Source organism: Oncorhynchus mykiss, chromosome 17, assembly GCF_013265735.2.
Source record: "Oncorhynchus mykiss isolate Arlee chromosome 17, USDA_OmykA_1.1, whole genome shotgun sequence".
Taxonomy (NCBI): domain Eukaryota; kingdom Metazoa; phylum Chordata; class Actinopteri; order Salmoniformes; family Salmonidae; genus Oncorhynchus; species Oncorhynchus mykiss.
The window spans coordinates 79,872,239-79,895,801 of NC_048581.1; the positions used below are offsets into that span (position 1 = coordinate 79,872,239).

Below are 23,563 nucleotides of genomic sequence, written 5' to 3' on the forward strand. Positions count from 1 at the left end.
ATACAATTCAACTTGAGAATTTATTCGACCTATTTGCATATTTCCCAGTGTGCCTATCGAGTGATTTGTAGTTACCACCCATGACTGTATTTGTTAGCGACAGACATATGTTGTAGTCAATTGTTTTCGGTCTTGTAGCTTTCACCAATTGTGTGTCTAAGTGAATATGTTGTTTTTGAAATTAAACTCTTTATGACAATGCATTACATAATAGATACATAAGGCCTTTCTTTGAGGGCTTAGTTACACCCTAACGCAGCAGTTTGAAACTCCTGGTTTACAGGCCACATCAAGCCTGCAAGTCACATTATGCTGGCTTGAAAAGTGATGTGTAGTTCCTATTGGAGAACAGCTAGAGTGAGGATATCCAACATTTGGAACTTTTAATCGTCTGCATCCTGCATTCAGAAAGACTTCTGGAGTAGGGAAGATTGATTATTAAGACTACCGAAATCATATAAACTGGAATAGCCATCTCAGAACTGGGTGCAATAAGTCCAACTACTAACACATTGGATTAGTTTAGAAAAATGTATGTTGTTTGTGTAGCATAAGATGAATCAACCAATCAATGTGCATGCAAAAACACAGGTATTGAAACAAACAATTCTGAAAATCAACCTGCAACAGAGCATGCTGGGCAATATAATAATGATGGCTGTGGTTTTGAGCAAAAATGAACTTTATTTTTTAATCGGGAGGTGCTTCATTTTTTAATCGGGAGGTGCTGGAACAAAAAGTGAGCGCAAGAGGGGTGTGACTTGTGGAGTTCTGAGGTACCGGAACACATGAGGGAAAAAGTTACCATAGAGCAGTAGAGTTGAGGCACTTACAGAAGTTGCACACATGGGGTACATTTTTAGTAGCCTAGGGTCTGGAAAAGTGTTGGCCTTTTATAAACGCATGTCATACAATTCTACATAATTTTACATGACTGGAGACTTTGTCCGAATATTTTTTAATACTGCACAAATGATCGAAATGGCAGGCTACTTTGACACTGACAAACTAAGAAACTGAGATCAATAAAAATGACCTTGTCTTGAATCCATCAATAGCCTAGGCCTTAGTGTGTGGAGACAAATATTGTAGGCTACAATATGAGAAGGAAATTATAATCCTAAAAGTGCTTTCCAGTTTCACTGACTCACCCAATGATGAGCAGCTCACTTGCTAGTGATGGCCGGTGAGCTCGTGCCGAAAGCCTCTATCTCTCTCTCATTTGTAAAACAATATTTGGAAGTTGATCAAATATTTTTCTAGCCTACAGCATAGTCTTCTATTTCCAAACCTGTGTTTTCCCTCGACTGTATTTGAAATATTGTGAAAGACCTGTTTTGCCTGCCTGCTGTTTTTTCACTGACAGATGTCTTGTTCATTCCGGACTGTAGGCTATTCCTTGTTATTGGGCTACAATCCACAGCTAGGCAAGCTATTGATCCTCTGTGGCAAAATTATTTGGCCTTTCCGGGCTGAAAATCACATTTTTCACATTGTTTTTTTGTGGGGACAGGAGAATTAAGAGGTAAATCGAATTAACTTTGATCACTTTTATTCTAGTTTTTACAATGCAAAAAGTTTACATTATTTTTCATGCCAGGAGAGGTACCGGATTTGGCCAAATAGGTTCCGTGACAAAACAGTCCAAAACGGAGGTGCCGGATCCTGTTCCGGCAAGATCCGGCTCAAATTAAGCACTGAATTTAGGTCACTTCAGCAGTTTGTTGAGTAAACAAACTTTAACATATTAGCTCGAATTCTTGTTTTGAAGTCCATTCCACACACAGAATAACGCAGGTTAAGCAATTGTTTACGGACCTATTTTCATGGTACTGTAACTGTATGATCTGCAGTATCTACAGCTACACTTTTTGAAAACAGAGTTCCAAAGGGGTTCTTCGGCTGTCCCCATAGGATAACCCTTTGAAGAACCCTTTTTGGCTCCAGGTAGAACCCTTTTGGGTTCTATGTAGAACCCTCTGAGTGTAGTGTAGCCTACAGATGTAAGATCTTAATTTGAGCCAGGTCGATACAACAGGAAAATAATCCTGCAGCAACAGGAAATGTGAATAATTACGTGGATTATAATTATTGGACATTTTTGTAGGGGTTGATACATTTTTCATAATGGAAAATCAAGTCTGAAATGTCAAAGTGGAAATAACAAACTTCAGAAGACTTGTTAATACAGTACAAGTTTAAAATGTAATGCATTGCAGAAAAGTTCAAGTTGAAAATGTCCTGAATTGCAGGAAAGTTCTCCTGCAACAGTTTGATCAAATTAAGATCCTACATCTGTATGATGCCCATCACTCACAAATGGGTGGTCCAATGAGCAAGGGGCGTGTTCGACTGTTTCACCCCTCCTCTATGGTAGAGAAAGTATGCAATGTTCCTATATGATCCAGCTCCAACCCCCATCATACTTCAACTGGGGTATTCGTGACTACGAGGATACGACAGACAAACGTAAGATCACACACAGACTGAGTGAGATAGAGGAAAGGAGGGAGGGGGAGAGAGAAAGAAAGAAAGATACATATTGTTAGTTCATTCCAAGATAAACTTTATTCAAGGAACTGTCTGTAAGATTAAGAAATCGTAAGAATAAAATATAGACTGAATAGTAAACTTTCCTACAATTCCATCGGTGTTTTTATTAGGTAGTCTAGTTTAACAATAAAACCAGCTGGTGGGAGCAAGGTAGGTGAAGCATTTTACCCTTCCTATAGGCCTGCCTACAGGCTATCGTTTATTTTTGTACAATAACATTGTTGATATTTTTCTCTTCAATTAAATTAATATGTTACTACTCAATCGTGTATTCAGATCATTCAGATTAAGTACAACGGTTACCCGCAGACAAACTGCTGTCCTTCGATTCGATATTATTTGCTCTCTCCCTGCATCTTCTGCTGTAAACACATGGCTTTCGCGCCGGCTGTAAATTAAAATAAACTCATACAGGTTATGTAATAATTATGTAAAATTAATTGAATGTCCCGATTAAACATGTATTGACGATGCAGTGTAGGTCTACTATATAGACTATGCTATAAAGATAAAAATGCACAAATAGTTTACTTTTCTTTTGTGTGATCTACTGTATCGTTCTTATAGCCCAATGTTAGTCCTGCTCCATTGGACACCATACCACTGCTCTAACCTATATTTTATGTTGGTAAGTGGCGCCTTTTAAATCAAGTAGTATAACATAAGAGACGTGACAGTTTGAATGTAGGCTGCCTGACACACATTTTGGTAGTTTTAAAAGAATGCACAGAATGTGTTTTTATGGTTGCAGTTGCCGCCCATATGGAAAAAGTACATTCAGTCCTCCTAGTTCACTGCCAGCAACATAGTTAAACGCATCGTCTCCTGCTATGCAAAAGTATCTGTTCATAGACTTCACCTGTGTTTAAAAACATTGTAGCCTACTCCTGCAGACAGACAAATTCAACTCCCAACTTCCTACTTAAATGCTTTTGTTGGTAAAGAAAAGCTACAGTGTATATCAATGCAACAAGATGTATCTCCTTTTTGATTGGTCTGTACATGAGCTTGATCTTGGAATTCTGATTATGTTCTACATGTTTCTATAATCAGTAAAAATTAACAATACAATTAATTAATTAATGAAGGAATGAAATGCAGAATTACATCATTCAAATCAATTAAGTGTCCTTTAATCCCTCTAGTTTTTAGTTATTAGTGAAATAAACAAAAGTAACCTGTGTAGCAGCACAATATTTAGTACTGGATTTTAGCCTCCAATATCCGTATGCAATGTGCAGACAATATTTGATTTGGAAGGTGATATTTGATTTGGAAGGTGATATTTGATTTGGAAGGTGGTATTTGATTTAGAAGGTGGTATTTGATTTAGAAGGTGATATTTGATTTGGAAGGTGGTATTTGATTTAGAAGGTGGTATTTGATTTGGAAGGTGGCATTTGATTTGGAAGGTGGTATTTGATTTAGAAGGTGGTATTTGATTTAGAAGGTGGTATTTGATTTAGAAGGTGGTATTTGATTTGGAAGGTGGTATTTGATTTGGAAGGTGATACAGTATTCGATTTGGAAGGTGGTATTTGATTTGGAAGGTGATACAGTATTCAATTTGGAAGGTGATATTTGATTTGGAAGGTGATACAGTATTCAATTTGGAAGGTGATATTTGATTTGGAAGGTGATACAGTATTCAATTTGGAAGGTGATATTAGATTAAAGGCACATATGAACTCAAGTACAAAGTAACTGAGAAGCCCATGTTGAAAGCACTGTATACTCACATAATCTAACAAATATCTCAACAAGCAGGCATATAGCCTATATATACAGCCTCACAGACATACAGTAGATAACCAATAATAACCGGTACAGACTGGATGGATTAGATCTAAACGTTGAATGGGATACTGAGTTGTGAATATCTCTGCTACTTATAGTTACTGCAGACTGAGATAATGTTTCTCTATGTATGCCAAACCCCTGTCTGTGTTCAGATGAACCTGCAATGGCTGGTGCAAAGGCTTTTATAAAGCAGCTCTCACTCTTGCTCTGTGACACTGCAAGACGAAAGCAGTGTGGCCTTTCATAATGATTTTATGAGGTTCAGAGTGAGAGGAGGAAAGTGTATTTGTATCAACTTGTCCAGCCCCCAGTCACATTGGAACAATACAAAGATTATGCACGATAGTATAAACTATATATGTCTTTACAATAGGCCTACTAGAAAGAGATCGCCCAACACTGACTAGCTAACCTGAGCCCCCCTTCTACTTCCCAGGTGTCCTACCCCCTGCCGTTCAAGTCTGCCACTCCCGAACCCTTTGCCCTGAGGCCTGAGCTCTGGGCATCCATGCCCACAGCCCCATCTTACTGCGCTGGTTGACAGACACAGGGATGAGCAACAGCGGGACCAAGGAGCCGTCACCACAGCCAGGCGTGGCCCAATCACCTAACTCTACACCTCCACGCAGGGGCCGGGGTCGCCCACGGAAACAACAGGAGGTTGGACCACCACAGAACCCTCCACATACATACTTCATACACTGTACAGGACCCTGCAGATGTAGGATCTTAATTTGAGCTAGTTTGATGAGCAGGAAAATAATCCTGCAGCAACAGGAAATGTGAATAATTATGTGGATTATAATTAATGAAACATTTTATATGGGTTGATACATTTTTCGTAAGGGAAAATGAAGTCTGAAATTTCTAAGTGGAAATTACAAACTTCAGAAGCCTTTTTAAAAATCAAATACACAAAAATGTCCTGCATTGTAGGAACATTCTCCTGTAACAGGGTGATCAAATTAAGATCCTAAATCTGTATATGACACAATAACTGAAATATATCACCCTGTCATAAGCAGCAACCCAAATGCACATTTTAACAACTGTAGTCTGGCATAGGTTTTTCTATACAATGTTATTGAATAGAGTGGGTCACAGCTGCTTTGGCTATGGAAAGAGTCGGAGTGATAACCATAGCAGTTCCTGATTTCGCTTCATCTCTCCCCAGGAGCCCACTGGCCCCCCAACTCCAAAGAGGCCGAGAGGACGACCCAGAGGAAGCAAGAACAAAGGCCCTCGTGCCACACCCAAGGTAAGATCATCTTCTCATGTTCATGGATATCGTTAACATGAAATATGCAATAAAAACAAAGAATCCAACTAGGCAGAGGAGCTGAACAGAAAATATCAACTGTAGGAATAGGGTTGTGAGTAGACATTTTGTGTATATAATAAACAATACAATCATCTCTGCTTTATCCTCCATCCTTTCTGTGTCAGGAAGTAGAGCCTGTCGGGGAGAGAAGACCAAGGGGCCGGCCAAGGAAATGGGTATGAGGCTAACGTACACACTCACTCAAGCACACACATGTAATGAGGCCTACTGATATGCGCCTCAAATGTACGCCCCTAGACTCCTATCTCTCTTTGTATCCTAGGAATGCACAACTTCAGTCCTTAAGGCAGTGTTTCACAAACTCGGTCCTGGGGTCCCCAAGGGGTGCACTTTTTTTTTCTTCCACACAGCTGATTCAAATTATCAAAGCTTGATGATTAATTGATTATTTGAATCAGCTGTGTAGTGCTCGGGCAAAAAACAAAATAAACACCCTTTGGGCTCCCCAGGACCAAGTTTGGTAAGTGCTGCCTTAAAATATCCATAAGAGTCTGTTTAAGCTAGAGATATATATATATATTTGCATGGGCTGCATCTATATCAAACGCAACCACCTATGTCGGCGTTCCGCATCTGTTGTGAAAAGTGGCAGAGCTAAAGCTCTGTTTGTCAGACCAGGAGACATTCTGAAAATTGGTCTTCTCACAAAAAACGTCTGTCGTGTCTGAACGGTTTCTCCATTTTGCTCTACAACCCCCAGAAGCCTCACAGGAGTCATCTGAAGTCGATAGAGACGATGTGCCAACTTCTGTCTGTAGCGTCCAAACCGTTTGGGCTACAAACTAATATGACCCCACTATGGAAAGAGGAGACTCACAAACACGATGTTGTTCTCCGTTTTGCTCTACAACCCCCATAAGTGTCACGGGACTCTGATGGTAACCAGGTACCATTATCAAAAATTAATGAAAGTATGGAAGTAGTTTTGTGCCCTCCAAGAAAGGGGTTAACCGTGTGTCCAAAATTGAAATATATATTTCCTGAGCTTTCTTATATCTCCTAGATATAGGACAGACACTTCAAAACCTTATTCCTTATGATTTTATTTTTGTACTGTCTGTTTTGTCGTTTAGGGGGTGGCAGATAGCCTAGTGGTTAGAGCGTTGGGCCAGTAACCGAAAGGTTGCTAGATCGAACCCCGAGCTGACAAGGTAAAGATCTGTCGTTCTGCCCCCGAACAAGGCAGTTAACCCACTGTTCCCCGGTAGGCCGTCATTGTAAATAAGAATTTGTTCTTAACTGACTTGCCTAGTTAAATAAAAATAAAAATGTGTTTATATGGGCTGTGAGCAATTGGGCTGTGAGCAACAACAACAAAAATGTATACCTAAAGGGGTCCTAGAATAGCTAAATGATCCATGGTATGACCATCTTGTAACAGTAGCCCTCCAACGGCTTATACTTTTATGATTTAAGGGCAGTAGTGCCCTCTGTTTTTCCTGATTCGTGTCAGTGATTGGCAAGAGAATTCCCTAACCTGGTGTCCTAGGTCTGAATCAGGGATGGTAACTTTGATGGGGGTGGGGGCCACAAAAAAAAATCTGAACTAATCATGAGGGCCGCAATGGCTCGCGGGTCTGCTTACCCTCAACCATACCAACACATGCAGTCAGAACCAGTCCTAGACTTTTGGTGGCCCTAAGTGAAATTCCCCTCGTGGGGAGGATATGATATCTGAGTGAGAGTGACTAACAAAATCAATGGGGACCCCCTGGTCGGTAAGTTTAGGCTGACTCACCAATCAATTTTTTTTGCAGACATGGGCTAATTGAGTGACTGTCAGTGGCTGACATAACAAGATAAAAACTGCTGATGCACAACCACATTTTGAAATTGCACCTTGTGTATTCTGCTATTCAAACTCTCAACAGTAATTTGAGATCCCGACTGAGTTGCCCATCGTTGGTCCAAATCCCTCAAACTCAACTCTGGACCTCGAAGCCAGACCCATTGCTTTTCGTTGTTCCCCTTTAAATGAATGATCATTTAGAAAAGAAAACCATCAGGCTCCGGACCTTGTAGGGTAAGAGTTGAATAGTCCTGGTCTAAATCATTCACTGATTAAAAGTAAAACGTTGCAGCCCTTGACGATTGAAGTTGTCGACTGCTGGCCTGCATTGTGCAATGGAGAGTTTGACTGATTGATTGAACAACCTTTCTCTCTTCTTTTTCTCTCACTTTTATTCTTCTCCAAAGCCTCAGAAAGTAGTTCCAGAAGTTGTCCAGGAACAGCAGGTAAGAAGGAGTACACCATAATAGGTCATATTATGTTTTTATTCTTCAAATGATCCTCTTACCTATTGTACTTGAGCATTACTTTCATGGAGGATGAATATGAACTTCCGTTCAAATAGCACCTTCTTTCAGAGAATCAATGGATTACACCAACACTGGCACAAAAAGAGGCCAATGTCATTCAACTTCCTCATCCATCTTATCACAATCTTCACTGCAGAACCAAGTTTCAAAGAAGTTAAAACACATTAAGAACTGAAACCAAAGACAGACTCCCTTTTTCAGACACAGACATGCGAATGAGTCAATGCTGAGCGGGGAAACCTGATATAACCGCTCTCTTCCCCTTTCTTCTTGGTTTCCTGACATAACCATCTTCTCCCTAGCATTTCTTGGTCTCGCGTACAGACCTATTTCCCCACATGTAAAGAATCACTCGTTTACACACTCATACAAGTATATCATTACTCATTACACAAACACATGCGCACGCAAGCACTCACTCTCACACTCTCACACATTCATGTACATACTAATGTCTGTATTTTTGTGTCTTTTCACAGGGTCCTTCAGAAGAAACCGAGGAGGGCCCCTCACAGTCACAGTCTTTACCCACTGAGGCTTCACCATCTCACTCTCCAGCCCAGGAAGAAGCAGAGGGGGAATAGACAATGTGCCACAGTACTACCTCAAGGTTTGGGCAGAGACGAAGAGGTGTATACTCTTAGAAAAAAAGGGTTCCAAAAGGGTTCTTTGTCTGTCCCCATAGGAGAACCCTTTTGGTTCAAGGTAGAACACTTTTTGGTTCAAGGTAGAACATTTTTAAGTTCCATGTAGAACCTTTTGTGGGTTCTACATGCAAACAATAAGAGTTCTATGGGGACAGCCAAATAACCCTTTTAGGTTCTAGATAGCACCTTTTTTTCTAAGAGTGTATAATCCAACCTCCACTGTCATGAGGATCTAAAACAACAGATAATAGCCCTGCTTTGTAGAACAGTAGGCCTGGTTGGGATATTGTGCCTGGAGTCTATCCAGCCCTGAGGCTGGGTCAATGATGGACATAGCTTTGGTCAGTTGATTGATTACTAAGGATTTGGGCAATGCGAGCAACAATTCAGTTTGACTGCCCAAACCCTTTCTCATGAACGAGATTGGTTGATGCTGTGTGTTTGTGTGTGCGTGCGTGCATGTGTGTGAGCACGTACGTGTGTGCGTGTATGTGGTGGTGGTGATGATGATGATGGTGGGGAAGGGTTTTCAAAAGAAAAGGATGCATTTCAAACAGCGACTACTGGGACAAGAGGCGTGGCCCAATTTACGTTATGTCTGTCCTGATTGTGATGAAACACAGGGATATTTTGTTAGATATATATTTGAATGGGAATAAATTTTACATTACCATTAACATGAGCAGAAATAAGTCTAAACTCTACAGTGTCCAATTGACATGACATCGGACAATTAACATGAGCAGAAATAAGTCTAAACTCAACAGTGTCCAATTGACATGACATCGGACCATTAGCATGAGCAGAAATAAGTCTAAACTCAACAGTGTCCAATTGACATGACATCGGACCATTAGCATGAGGAGAAATAAGTCTAAACTCAACAGTGTCCAATTGACATGACATCGGACCATTAGCATGAGCAGAAATAAGTCTAAACTCAACAGTGTCCAATTGACATGACATCGGACCATTAACATGAGCAGAAATAAGTCTAAACTCAACAGTGTCCAATTGACATGACATCGGACCATTAACATGAGCAGAAATAAGTCTAAACTCAACAGTGTCCAATTGACATGACATCGGACCATTAACCTGAGCAGAAATAAGTCTAAACTCAACAGTGTCCAATTGACATGACATCGGACCATTAACATGAGCAGAAATAAGTCTAAACTCTACAGTGTCCAATTGACATGACATCGGACCATTAACCTGAGCAGAAATAAGTCTAAACTCAACAGTGTCCAATTGACATGACATCGGACCATTAGCATGAGCAGAAATAAGTCTAAACTCAACAGTGTCCAATTGACATGACATCGGACCATTAACCTGAGCAGAAATAAGTCTAAACTCAACAGTGTCCAATTGACATGACATCGGACCATTAGCATGAGCAGAAATAAGTCTAAACTCAACAGTGTCCAATTGACATGACATCGGACCATTAGCATGAGCAGAAATAAGTCTAAACTCAACAGTGTCCAATTGACATGACATCGGACCACACTCAGGTTTTGTATTTACCTTTATCTTCTCAATACACTCATTAAAACCTCAGGTATTTTGCCTTAATGTAGCTATGCATTTAGCTATTCAGGAACATATCATTCTACTCAGTTATGATATTATTCTATTTTATTGTGTATTTCTGATTTGTTTTTTGACATTCACAATATGACTTGACACACAAACCTCATTCAGACCTCAACTCACCTCAGTCCCTTTACCTTTCAGTCTACCTCAGTCACGGAAATCAGAGAACTCTTATAGCCTCTCCCCATACCAAAAAAACCGAACACACACACACATACCTACTCAGGATACTCCCATACGTACTGTACCCGCTAGCCTCACACTCTCCCTCCCACTTCCATGCTGACAGACTCTTTAAGTGAATCCCAGCAGAAGCCTTTAGCCTTTGGCTCTAAGGAAATGCCTGTCTTGAGAATGGGTCTATCTACAGTACCTGGGTTCAAAATGACCCAATATTTTACTGTTTGCTGTAGTTTTTACTTATGTTTTATTTGTTCTCACAACCTCTGTGAACCCTTACGTGTTCCCCTCTTAGCTTTTTACATAAGATACGTCATCATTTCATTTCATGTTCTCACATTCACACTGCAGATGTTAGATGAACAACCATACCATTTGATGAATTGTTGTCAGTGACATGTGAGACATGAAATAGTGAGATAAAAGTTAACATTTCGTTTTTTGGGCTCTTCCTGTAATGTATTTCTGTAGAGGGTGGACAAGTCCACATACGTTCTTTTTCTGTCAGTTGCAAGTTTCTAACCTAAACTCTGTCTTTTTCTTATTACTTCACCTCTTTGGCTGGAATTACTGTTTGCCATGTGGACTACGTCTGAAACAAGTCTGTTTTTGGCACTGAGCACTGTCCCAGAGGGGTGGCTGACTGATTTTAGCTTTACTTGTCCCATGTGATCTTATGAGACCTATAGAACATATATCTGCTGTCCACTCATCTCACTAGGTTCATAACAGCATATCGTACAGGTAAATAAACCTGAAGTACTGCATTGTGATGTCAGTAAAAGTGCCTCCTAACCTAACTTCATACCTCAGCAACGTCAGGATATCCACTGTCTATATGATATTGACAGTGTTGCTCTACGAGCTTACTGAAATAGATACAGTATATTCAGTGTGTGTGTGTATATATAAGTACACATATCTTAGGAGTTTGTCATGTGCTTGTTGTAATGCTTTATGTACAAGGGCTTTTAAATATTGAGTAGTGTAGTTGGGTCCTGTTATCTCGTAACATCATCAGTTTTTAAGCTTTTCATCTTTTTTTTGCAACATTTGGAAATGTGTCCCTTTCATTTCAGTCTCCTTGATCATGTACTTCATGAAGATTTATTTTCAATGTAATCCATTTGAACTTGAATACACAACTCAAAAGGGTGTTTTTTAGTTTGCTTCTGATCTGTCTCGCTTTATGGTGTGTTTTTGCATGAGTGTAGAGTTGCTGCTTGGTCAGTCTGTTACCAATAAAAGTATCACATAGCTATGTTCGTCTGTCATGTATTCATCAAAAAGTAGCAGCACAATAAGTGGTTGTCAAAATACTGTTGGTTAAATACTGTATCTATAAGTGTATAGAAACCAATGTTGCTGCTTTATTACTTGTTATAGAGGAAACATACTAATACTTTATTACTTAGAGGAAACATACTAATACTTTATTACTTAGAATAAATATACTAATACTTTATTACTTAGAAGAAATATACTAATACTTTATTACTTAGGAAATATACTAATACTTTATTACTTAGAGGAAACATACTAATACTTTATTACTTAGAATAAATATACTAATACTTTATTACTTAGAGGAAATATACTAATACTTTATTACTTAGAGGAAGTATACTAATACTTTATTACTTAGAGGAAATATACTAATACTTTATTACTTAGGAAATATACTAATACTTTATTACTTAGAGGAAACATACTAATACTTTATTACTTAGAGGAAGTATACTAATACTTTATTACTTAGAGGAAATATACTAATACTTTATTACTTAGGAAATATACTAATACTTTATTACTTAGAGGAAGTATACTAATACTTTATTACTTAGAGGAAATATACTAATACTTTGAGGGCAAAGGGGCGATAGAGACAGAAGTGCTGAAAGACACATTTTGGACGTGTGGACAGGGGTACAGTAATGTACACTAGGTGGGTTACAGTACCCCAGGCATTGTCCTCCGGATCTCCTGATGTCGTGTTTTAGTTCTTCAATGTGTAGAATGTCCATTCCCTTGTTGTTCCAAGTCTCTAGTCCACCACCATTATGGAAGCAGTAAAAAGTCAACATTTTTGCATAACCATTTTAGAGGAGGCTCTTCTCAAATGTGGTTGTCTACATTTAGCAGCAAAATACGAACATGTGGAAATGAATACATTCTAGACTAAGTTTTCAATGAAGATGGATGTAGGAGTTCTACCACCACTATCACTTAACTACAGAGAAAGACAGTGATCCAACAAAAACCCATGAAGTATTTGTGCAACAAATAACAACCAGTTCAAAATCCTTAGTTCAATAAAGTTCACCTAATTTCCCCATATATCCCACCATAGTCACTGGAGACAATTTAAGAACTGTAAACGATGTGGACTAATGACAATGATGGAGAACCTCACAGTTAAACTATGACTACATTACAACTTAAACATCAGAATTCCCTTATAGCCCAGCCTGAAAAACATCCCCCAGACATCAGTATGTTTCCATGGCCTTCATTCCAGTTTTCCTTTTTTTCCTGAGCAACATATCTCAATGACGGAATAGCTAGTCCCCTCCCCATGTCCCCCAGTCCCCTCTCATGTCTTTAAGAGTGTAGTTATGCATTGAGACCGTTGGCTACGTCTGTGAAGACCAGGCGACTGGGCCTCTGTGTCGTCCCCTGGGAGGTCGTGAGAGTCTGGGGGGGGGGGGGGGGGGGGGGGGGGGGGTAAAACTGTGAGACACAATAGTTGCCATGGTAATACTAGAATCATTCACCATAACTTTGTAATGCCATGGCCATAAGTGGTCATATGAACTGATTTTTCATTTTGTAACCAATGAATATTGAATCTGCCACTGCTGTGATTGCTTATAACATTTGTTTTAGTAATGTAGCGTTAGGGAAACAAATCAATGGGTGGAGAAGTGAATTGAGTACTACTGTATATCTACTGTATGTTAATTTGGAAGAGATAATTATGTAGTATTTGTCAGTGACACGTCTGTAAAGGAAACCAGTACTGCCACACACATTTTTATAATCACATTCATAGCCTAGTCATGTCAATCACAAGGGGAAAATTAGGAAATCAGTCATTTTTGGGACATTTAGGAGCAGTGAGGTGAGAGTGATGAGGCAGTAATCAACAACTTGATGGTATTAGGCTCACAGAGAGAAGATGTGAAATGAGGGTATAGGTGTGTGTCACTCCAGTGTAGTAGAAAAGGTTGTGCATGTGTGTATGAATCCATTGTAGATAAATATAGATGAGATCCAGTAACTGTAGATCAGTGAGCAATAGATCACTGCGGGTTATTAAAAACGAGTCTGAACATAATGTAACCATCAAGACTTGTATCATCGTAGATCTACAGTAGAGGATCAGTGTCAATGAAAAGGGGAGTGTAGCCTGGGCACTGCTTCAGACCTTTGTCGTATACTACCTTGTTATTGGGTCCTGTGAGGTTGTGGTCCAGTAGTTCCTGTTCCAAGTCATCCTGTTCCTCTGCCGGATCAAAGTTATACATGGGCATCAGCTGGTGCCTCAGCTTCTCCAGTCTGAACAGTGAACACAGGGCAGGAGGAAAGTAATAGTTACAGTGAACACAGGGCAGGAGGAAAGTAATAGTTACAGTGAACACAGGGCAGGAGGAAAGTAATAGTTACAGTGAACACAGGGCAGGAGGAAAGTAATACTTACAGTGAACACAGGGCAGGAGGAAAGTAATAGTTACAGTGAACACAAGGCAGGAGGAAAGTAATAGTTACAGTGAACACAGGGCAGGAGGAAAGTAATAGTTACAGTGAACACAGGGCAGGAGGAAAGTAATAGTTACAGTGAACACAGGGCAGGAGGAAAGTAATAGTTACAGTGAACACAGGGCAGGAGGAAAGTAATACTTACAGTGAACACAGGGCAGGAGGAAAGTAATACTTACAGTGAACACAGGGCAGGAGGAAAGTAATACTTACAGTGAACACAGGGCAGGAGGAAAGTAATAGTTACAGTGAACACAAGGCAGGAGGAAAGTAATAGTTACAGTGAACACAAGGCAGGAGGAAAGTAATAGTTACAGTGAACACAGGGCAGGAGGAAAGTAATAGTTACAGTGAACACAGGGCAGGAGGAAAGCAATAGTTACAGTGAACACAGGGCAGGAGGAAAGTAATACTTACAGTGAACACAGGGCAGGAGGAAAGTAATAGTTAGAAACACATTCCATTTTAAATGTTGGTCATTTAGAAGATGCTCTTTTCCAGAGTGACTTACAGTTAGTGCATTAAAAAAAGTCCTAACTATAAGCTTGGGTTACTATACAGATCTAAGAATGGTTTTACTATATCCATTCAAAATCATTTAGTAACCCAACTGCTGCATCCTATCCTACACTATGGTGACGTCATCTATCAAAACAAAACCAAGACCTTACTTTGTGCATTAGATGTAATTTATAACAATCTTTGCAGATTAATTATTGGATGCCGTTATAAAACTCAGAATTGCACAATGTATGAATTACTAAATTGGCTGTCACTCCAAAACAGAAGACAGTCGTTGCCTCATACTTTTTTATTTCATTGGACAGTAGTTGCCATATTATTTTTGTTACTAAGTATTCTTTGTTTGTTTCAAAATTTCAATTAAATAAATATATAGCTATGTGAGACAACCACATATCATAATCATAGTAAGTCAATTTTTCCTCAATAAAATAGTCAGTGCTAGTAGGAAAAGAACAGTGTGAGTGTTATTCTTTTTTTATTTTTTAGGGGAAGGGGGTGTGGGATTTAATCAAGGTACTTGATTAAGATAGGTTTTCAGAATATGGGCAGGGACTCCTCTGTGCTAACGTCAGCTCGTTCAACTTTTGGGTTCTCTAGGACAAAGATTACTGACATTTGTCTCTTAATGCTATAATTATTTGGATATGCAGGGAAGGTAGCCCTCCCTTTCACAAATCTGGCTGATAACTTCAACTCTTATATAATAAGGAACTTCCTCACCTCTTCCGTTTCCTGATATACAGCATCTGGGAGTGGGAGACATGGTGGGCCACAGGGAGTCACACATATCATTGTTAATTAGATAAGAGGAGGAAATTAAACTCATTCATACTGTGTACACTGTCGTGACAAACAGACATATTTTGTGGGCATGGAAACTAGGTAGTGACTGAAGCGATTGCTTTCTTACCACGACCAATGTCAGGCCAATTACAGTGATGATGCCAAAGGGCAACAACACCATGCCCATCTCAGAGCCCTCGAGCTCCAACTCTGGCAGCTTGGTGGCATTGAAGCTTGTCTCATTGGTTGTTGTTATAGTAATGCTAGTGGTCATGAGTTTTGTCCTGGACTCTGTGACCATCTCATGTTCCATCCTGGCGTCCGTTGTAACAGTGAGAATGGGGTTCATGGAGGTGCTGGAGACAGTGGAGAGAAAGCTTGCGGTCGTCTTGGCCGTAGTCATATCCATGGTTTCAGCTAAGAGGAAACAACAAAGCAATGTGGAGAGTTGTCTTGTGTCCCACTGCTGTGGTTGTCTCAATGTGACTCTTGTCTGTATCTCAGGTGTGTCACAACAGCCACAGGTTGACTCTCTCTGGACTGAGGTCTGCTGAAGCATTGGGAATGCATTGAGTACACCAGAACACACTCTCCAGGCAGAACCTAAAACAGATAATTTAACACCATCAGATCAGAAAACAAACAAACATATTATGCACACTACAATAGCATATCATATGGCTTGGTTGGTTGTAGGTTGGTTTTGTGTGTGTGTAGCATGTTTGAGGTCTGAAATACACGTGTCAAACAGGAGGGCACTTTCATTCTGATTCTGATCAAGGCAAAACCTCTAATCACCTACTGAAAGCAGTCAGGTGTTAATCTTTTTGTGAAATACTGAAATAAATTGGCACCAAGGTGCATCCTCCATAAAAACTAAACTAGATGCAAAATAATTGTGTGTATTTTTCCACAGTGCTCATGACATGACACGATGTTCGCCTCGTAGAAGTGTGTATTTGTAGAAACAGGTAAAAGCATATATGTCCCCACCCCTGGTTCCATCAGATTAAACCCCAGAACCTGTTGTGCCGACAGGGCAGCAGTGGGTGTTGTGGGCAGGATGTGGGCACCAGAAGCAGAGAAAAGGGTGGCAGAACATAGCAGAGAAAATACAGAGGAAAACCAACCCTAAGAAATTCAGCACACTTTGTTAGGCAATGTGTCAGAAGGTGTGCTGTTTACACAGTCGCTCCGAAGTTTGCACACATACAGTAGTACTGCACAACCACACACACACCACCCTTTATATAGTATTTATAAAGCATGTACAGTATATAAACCTTATAAAGGGCTAGTGTAGGCTTCATTAAGCCTTCATAAGATATCATTAAACTGTGAGCCAGAGGGTCAGTGTATTTACATGCTGAATTCTGCCATGTACAATAGTATGGCAGACATGATACAATCTAGTATAGTCTCACACAAATAAAATAAAATTGTATTTGTCACATGCTTTGTAAACAACAATGGTGCACTGTTCGTGTACGAACAGTGAAATCACAAACTGTTTCACGAACAGTGAAATGCTTACTTATGGGCCCTTCCCAACAATGCAGAGAGAAAAATATAGAAACAATTATAACACGAGGAGTAAATACACAATGAGTAACGGTATCTTGGCTATATACACATGGTACCAGTACCGAGTCGATGTGCAGGGGTATGGGGTAATTGAGGTAGATATGTTCAGGTAGGGGTAAAGTGACTAGGCAACAGGATAGGTAATAAACAGTAGCAGCAGCTTATGTGATGAGTCAAAAGAGTTAGTGTAAAAAGGGTCAAAGCAGATATTTGGGTAGCTATTTGGTTAACTATTTAGTAGTCTTATGGCTTGGATGTAGAAGTTGTTTAGGGTCCTGTTGGTTCCAGTCTTGGTGCATTGGTATCACTTGCAGAACAGTCTGTGATTTGGGTGGCTGGGGTCTTTGACAATTTTTAGCCTTCCTCTGACATTGCTTGGTGTAGAGGTCCTGGATGGCAGGGAGCTCGGCCCCAGTGATGTACTGGGCCGTACACACTACCCTCTGTAGCACCTTGTGGTCAGATGCCAAGCAGTTGCGATACCAAACACTGATGCAGCCAGTCAAGATGCTCTCAATGGTGCAGCTGTATAACTTTTTGAGGAACTGAGAGCCATGCCCAATCTTTTCAGCCTCCTTCATGACTGTGTTGATGTGTGTGGACCATGTTAATTCCTTACTGATGTGGACGCAGAGGAACTTGAAGCACTCTACCCGCTCCACTGCAGCCCTGTCAATGTTGATGGGGGCGTGCTCGTCCGTCCGTTTCCTGTAGTCCACAATCAGCTCCTTTGTCTTGCTGACATTGAGGGAGAGGTTGTTGTCCTGGCACCGCTCTGCCAGGTCACTGACCACCTCTCTATAGGTGGTTTCATTGTCGTCAGTGATCAGACCTACCACTGTCATGTCGTCAGTAAACTTAATGATGGTGTTGGAGTTGTGCGCAGCCACGCAGTTGTGGGTGAACAACACCATAGTGCTTGGAAGAGGACTATGGTGTTGAAAGCTGAGCTGTAGTCAATGAACTGAATTCTCACATAGGGGTTCCTCTTGTCCAGGTGGGAGGGCAGTGTGGAGTACAAAATAAATTGTGTCATCTGGGGATCTCTTGGGGTGGTATGTGAATTGGAGTGGGTCCAGGTTGTCTGGGAGGATGGTGTTGATTTGAGCAATCGTTCAAAGCATTTAGTTGATGTGAGCAATGACCGTTCAAAGCAATAGTCATTTAGACAGGTTACCTTTGCGTTCTTGGGCACAGGGACTATGGTGGTCTGCTTGAAACCTGTAGGTATTACAGACTGGGTTAGGGAGAGGTTGAAAATGTCAGTTAAGACACCCGGCAGCTGATCGGCACAGGCTCTGAGTATGCGTCCTGGTCATCTGTCTGGCCCCGCAGCCTTGTGAACCTGTTTTAAGGTCCTACTCAAATTGGCTATGGAGAACGAGATTACACAGTCGTCAGGAACTGCTGGTGCTCTCATGCATGGTTCAGTGTTGCTTGCCTCGAAGCGAGCCGTGAAAACAAAGACACATGAGCCATCCCCAATCCCACCTCAGAATGCAGTCTGCCAGCTGTCTGTCTGTTTATTCATCTAATGCGGAACATGTGCAGTGCCAGATCTCAACCAATCACAACCCAGAGCCAGTCTCAGCCTTTGTCACTGTCCAATTGGAGATCAAATACAGTACAAAGACAGTCAAAATAACATTTACATAATATAGCATGTTTCTCAAGTTTATCATCTCTTATTGTCCTTTTCACACCATGAAATTTTGCACAGTGATCATTCTTCTGTAAGTCAATAAGTATAAATACGGCAAACGTCTGGCTTTTAATCCTGCCAACATGACATGCAAGCTCCTCTGAATTGCCCTCCCAGGTTAGGGGTATGTACCTACCTTTCCTTGATGTGATGGGATTACCACTATTTTTTTTAAAGGAGCCATAGTAGGTAGCCAGATAGAGGGGTAATATCCTAGGGAGAAGGAACGTTTCCCCTCTCTCTACCCCTCCTATCTCTACCCTTCCTCCTCTCTCTACCGCTCCTCCGCTTATCCCTTCTGAGGGGGTGTTTACATGGAAAACACTTCTTCTCACCTCCTGCTCCACTCCACACAAAGCAACCAGACCCCTGGATGATTCCAGAGGATTCCCCGTCTATCTCTTCTTTAGATCTGTTCCCCTATCCTGGCCCTTATGTTTTAGATAACAGTAGCTGCTCCAGGGATGCTGCAAACAGAGCTCTGTGATCAAAAGCTCCCTCCCCCATCCCTCCTGTGATAGGTCGGCTGGGGTGAAAGCAGCAGCTGGCGTTGGCTCTCTGAGCCGTCAATCTGGCTTTATAGGGATGAGAATGGGATTTAATGGTTGGGGAGACCAGATGCTGTCAGGCCAAGATGGATGATTATATCCGGGTGGCTGGCCTGGGGAAATTAACCCTATGATGTCACATCCTCTAACAGGCAACGGACTGGGGATTTTCAGTGAGGCAAATGCGCTTTCAATCAAGCCCTTTTCATTCATAGTACCGTTAGGTTGTAAGGATTTGTTTGAGTACTGTAATTTTGAGAAATCATACATATGAGATACCATATTTTACGCCAAAGGTCACCCATAAGAATTCAATTCAATCAGTCAGCACACAACGCAGTAATAGCCACAGCTTTATTTTAATGAAAACATCTGCATACTTGAGGACCAATTTTGAGAGAAATTGTCTTGTTTTATTATAATACATTATCAAAACAGGTGAAGCATTATGTTCAGGACAGTAACCAACACGGTCAACCCTGACCAAAATAATGTTCTATCTTCATTTCTGGCTTCTTTGATTCACTTAGCTCATTTTGAAGGAGTCTGCAGTCATCATGGCCACCAATAATTTTGAGAAGAAAATCAGATGCTTTAAATTAAGGTTATTTGTTCAAACTTATTTATCCAGGTTAGTTTCAGTGAGATAAAATGAATATAATTTTGAGAGACTGGTCTACTCGTACCTTCATAGTCGATGGTTCCATCTCAATCTTTATCTGGCTCCATAATTTGCTCTGCCTCCAACTCATTCAGTGATTCTGATGCATTCATCAACACATAATGTACCTGCAAATAGAGGTGGTTTGTAGCTGATTCTTAAAGTTCATTTAAGTTCATAGCGAGGAAAAACGGGCAAAAAGGTCTCTAAACTGGAACCAAGCAATAGATGCTGTAGGTAATGTTAGGCTTACTTCAGTGTATTCCACTCGATATATCCCTTGACCTCTTTGTCAAACACGTTGAAAGCAGCTCGTAGCTTTGCATCTTAGCCTTTGGCTCTTTCATGGGCCAATGCCATTAGACCCAGGAAGCTACGGTTAAAGGTACCTTTTCCTGTGATGACACAAAAACAAGTAATAAGGAAGACTACTAGGAAGACTATTACTACTAGCTAGCTGTATATAAGAAACAGAATTGGACAGCCTTCGTCATCCAATTTCCTTTGATGTATTTTTAATAAATAGAAATATAGAAGGAAGGCATGTCTTTAACATCGTTAGTGGAATCGGTATATATTAGTTCTAGGTGTTTGGTATCTATTAACGGTAGAAATAAAAAATACCTCGATCTGAGTCCTGGTGGATCACATCATTGCAATAAGGCATTGAAAAGGTAAAACACTGACATCTAGTGATGACAGAAATCCTACTATAAATAAATCTCCTAACATGTCATGTTACAGTACAATGCCTTTGATTTTCACGTCTCTCATTCTAAAATGAATCTTCACAAAAAAAAGCTTATCAACTGTGTAAGAACAGTACAGTTTGATACAATTCCATACGGAATTTGACAGTAGAATAACAGCATTGTTTACATTTTTCATCAGCTATAACTGTTTATTGCAGTATTCAGAATATAATTTTGATGGTGGATAACATTATATTATTTACTAAAATAAATAGTAAGAGTATGTACAGTTGAAGTCGGAAGTTTACATACACTTAGGTTGGAGTCATTAAAACTCGTTTTTCAACCACTCCACAGATGTCTTGTTAACAAACTATAGTTTTGGCAAGTCGGTTTGGACATCTACTTTGTGCATGACACAGGTCATTTTTTCAACAATTGTTCACAGGCAGATTATTTCACTTATAATTCACTGTATCACAATTCCAGTGGGTCAGAAGTTTACATACAATAAATTGACTGTGCCTTTTAACAGCTTGGAAAATTCCAGAAAATTATGTCATGGCTTTAGAAGCTTCTGATAGGCTAATTGACATCATTTGAGTCAATTGGAGGTGGACCTGTGGATGTATTTCAAGGCATACCTTCAAACTCAGTGCCTCTGTCACATTCTGACCTTAGTTTTATGTCTTTATGTTAGGTTGGTCAGGGCGTGAGTTGTGGTGGGTTGTCTATGTTATTTTTTCTATGTTATATTTTCTACGTGTTTGGCCTAGTATGGTTCTCAATCAGTGGCAGGTGTCGTTCGTTGTCTCTGATTGAGAATCAAACTTAGGTAGCCTTTTCCCACCTGTGTTTTGTGGGTGATTATTTTCTGTTTAGTGTTTTCTGCACCTTACAGGACTGTTTCGGTTTTCGTTTATTTCACCTTGTTATTTTTGTATTTCAGTGTTCAAAACATCATGAACAGATACCACGCTGTGCATTGGTCCGATATTTCATACTCGTCGTCAGACGACGAAGACAACCGTTACAGACGAAGACAACTGTTACAGAATCACCCACCACAACCGGACCAAGCAGCGTGGTAACCAGGAGCAGAGGGTTCTGGACTCCTGGACATGGGAGGAGATTTTGGACGGAAAAGGACCCTGGGCAGCCAAAGCCGAGAGGCGGCATTATGAGGAGCTAGCACGGCAGCGCAACAGGGACGAGAGTCAGCCCCAAAAAATGTATTGGGGGGAGCACACGGGTTGGGGTGGGTAGGAGGTAGGAGACCTGAGCCAACTCCCCGTGCTTACCGTGGAGAGAGGTGGACCGGGCAGGCACCTTGTTATGCCGTGAGGCGCACGGTGTCCCCAGTGCGCAGGCATAGCCCGGTGCGCTACATCGCAGCGCCTCGTATCGGCCGGGCTAGAGTTGGCATCGAGCCAGGTGCTATGAAGCCGGTTCAGCGCATCTGGTCTCCAGTGCGTCTCCTCGGCCAGGGGTATATGGCACCAGCCCTACGCACTGTGTCCCCGGTTCGCCAGCACAGCCCAGTGCGGTCTGTTCCACCTCGCCGCACTGGCCGGGCTACAGGGAGTATTCAGCCAGGATAGGTTGTGCAGGCTCGGTGCTCGAGACCTCCAGTGCGCATCCCTGGTCTGCCTCCTCCACGCACCAGGCCTCCGGTGGCAGCCCCACGCACCAGGCTGTCTTTCCGTCTCCTCCCTCCAGGTGCTCCCTCATGTCCAGCGATGCCAGTCTCCCTCCTGTCCAGCGCTGCCAGAGTCTCCCTCCTGCCCAGCGCTGCCAGAGTCTCCCTCCTGTCCAGCGCTGCCAGAGTCTCCCTCCTGTCCAGCGCTGCCAGAGTCTCCCTCCTGTCCAGCGCTGCCAGAGTCTCCCTCCTGCCCAGCGCTGCCAGAGTCTCCCTCCTTTCCAGCGCTGCCAGAGTCTCCCTCCTGTCCAGCGCTGCCAGAGTCTCCCTCCTGTCCAACGCTGCCAGAGTCTCCCTCCTGTCCAGTGCTGCCAGAGTCTCCCTCCTGTCCAGTGCTGCCAGAGTCTCCCTCCTGTCCAGTGCTGCCAGAGTCTCCCTCCTGTCCAGTGCTGCCAGAGTCTCCCTCCTGTCCAGTGCTGCCAGAGCCGCACGTCAGTCAGGAGCTGCCAGAGCCGTACGTCAGTCAGGAGTTGCCAGAGCCGCCCATCAGTCAGGAGTTGCCAGAGCCGCCCGTCTGTCCTGAGCTGCCAGAGCCGCCCGTCTGTCCTGAGCTGCCAGAACCGCCCGTCTGTCCTGAGCTGCCTGAGCCGCCCGTCAGTCAGGAGCTGCCGGAACCGCCCGTCAGTCAGGAGCTGCCGGAGTCGCCCTTCACGCCGACGCTGCCGGAGTCTCCCGCCTGTCCGGTTCTGCCAGAGTCTCCCGCCTGTCCGGTGCTGCCGGAGTCTCCCGCCTGTCCGGTGCTGCCGGAGTCTCCCGCCTGTCCGGTGCTGCCGGTGCTGCCGGAACCTCCCGTCCATTCGGGGCCTGCTGCAAGGGTCCCCAGTCCGAGGTGGGCGGCGAGGGTCGCCACTCCAAAGGCGCCACTTAAGCGGGCAAAGACTATAATGGGGTGGGGTCCGCGTCCCGCGCATGAGCCGCACCTTTGGTGGGGGGGGGGGGGGTACAGTCCCGTTCTGACCTTAGTTTCTTTTTTATATCTTTGCGTTAGGTTGGTCAGGGCGTGAGTTGGGGTGGGTTGTCTATGTTCTTTTTTCTATGTTATATTTTCTATATTTTCTACGTGTTTGGCCTAGTATGGTTCTCAATCAGGTGTCGTTTGTTGTCTCTGATTGGGAATTATACTTAGGTAGCCTTTTCCCACCTGTGTTTTATGGGTGATTATTTTCT

The 23,563-nt window shown here is 42.0% G+C and overlaps 2 protein-coding genes across 8 annotated transcripts; one reads left to right on the plus strand and one right to left on the minus strand.

The window, feature by feature from the left end:
• Positions 1–2,094: 2,094 nt before the first annotated feature.
• Positions 2,095–10,014, plus strand: LOC110494660 (high mobility group protein HMGI-C). 4 transcript variants are annotated; one of them, XM_021569924.2, is made up of 6 exons: positions 2,476–2,703; positions 4,790–5,013; positions 5,528–5,611; positions 5,800–5,850; positions 7,892–7,930; positions 8,494–10,014. In XM_021569924.2, exons 2-6 carry the CDS (start codon positions 4,906–4,908, stop codon positions 8,596–8,598), a joined length of 387 nt encoding a protein of 128 aa, XP_021425599.1. In that variant the 5' UTR covers positions 2,476–2,703; positions 4,790–4,905; the 3' UTR covers positions 8,599–10,014. The 4 variants fall into 4 exon arrangements, with proteins under 4 accessions (XP_036806630.1, XP_021425599.1, XP_036806631.1 ...); XM_036950736.1 differs by lacking the exons at positions 7,892–7,930; positions 8,494–10,014 and adding exons at positions 3,121–3,181; positions 6,396–7,556; XM_036950735.1 differs by lacking the exons at positions 2,476–2,703; positions 7,892–7,930; positions 8,494–10,014 and adding exons at positions 2,095–2,469; positions 6,396–7,556.
• A 2,240-nt stretch (positions 10,015–12,254) lies between these two features.
• LOC110494659 (uncharacterized protein C3orf18 homolog) lies at positions 12,255–19,304 on the minus strand. 4 transcript variants are annotated; one of them, XM_036950732.1, is made up of 6 exons: positions 19,132–19,304; positions 18,272–18,315; positions 15,638–16,113; positions 15,448–15,473; positions 13,887–14,001; positions 12,255–13,137 (listed from the first exon to the last, which is right to left on the minus strand). In XM_036950732.1, exons 3-6 carry the CDS (start codon positions 16,067–16,069, stop codon positions 13,057–13,059), a joined length of 654 nt encoding a protein of 217 aa, XP_036806627.1. In that variant the 5' UTR covers positions 16,070–16,113; positions 18,272–18,315; positions 19,132–19,304; the 3' UTR covers positions 12,255–13,056. The 4 variants fall into 4 exon arrangements, with proteins under 4 accessions (XP_036806627.1, XP_036806625.1, XP_036806628.1 ...); XM_036950730.1 differs by having other exon boundaries at positions 18,933–19,303; XM_036950733.1 differs by lacking the exon at positions 18,272–18,315.
• Between the last annotated feature and the right edge of the window lie 4,259 nt (positions 19,305–23,563).

What these genes read in the sequence shown, in the direction of transcription:
- LOC110494660 (XM_036950735.1), top strand. Translation starts at nt 4,906, where the DNA reads ATGAGCAACAGCGGGACCAAGGAGCCGTCACCACAGCCAGGCGTGGCC. An exon ending in GCCCACGGAAACAACAGGAG is followed by an intron (nt 5,014 to 5,527) that starts GTTGGACCACCA and finishes ATCTCTCCCCAG; the next exon opens with GAGCCCACTGGCCCCCCAAC. An exon ending in GCCCTCGTGCCACACCCAAG is followed by an intron (nt 5,612 to 5,799) that starts GTAAGATCATCT and finishes TTTCTGTGTCAG; the next exon opens with GAAGTAGAGCCTGTCGGGGA.
- LOC110494659 (XM_036950733.1), bottom strand. Translation starts at nt 16,069, where the DNA reads ATGCTTCAGCAGACCTCAGTCCAGAGAGAGTCAACCTGTGGCTGTTGT. An exon ending in TTGGCCTGACATTGGTCGTG is followed by an intron (nt 15,474 to 15,637) that starts GTAAGAAAGCAA and finishes TCCCACTCCCAG; the next exon opens with ATGCTGTATATCAGGAAACG. An exon ending in TCACAGGACCCAATAACAAG is followed by an intron (nt 13,138 to 13,886) that starts GTAGTATACGAC and finishes CCCCCCCCCCAG; the next exon opens with ACTCTCACGACCTCCCAGGG.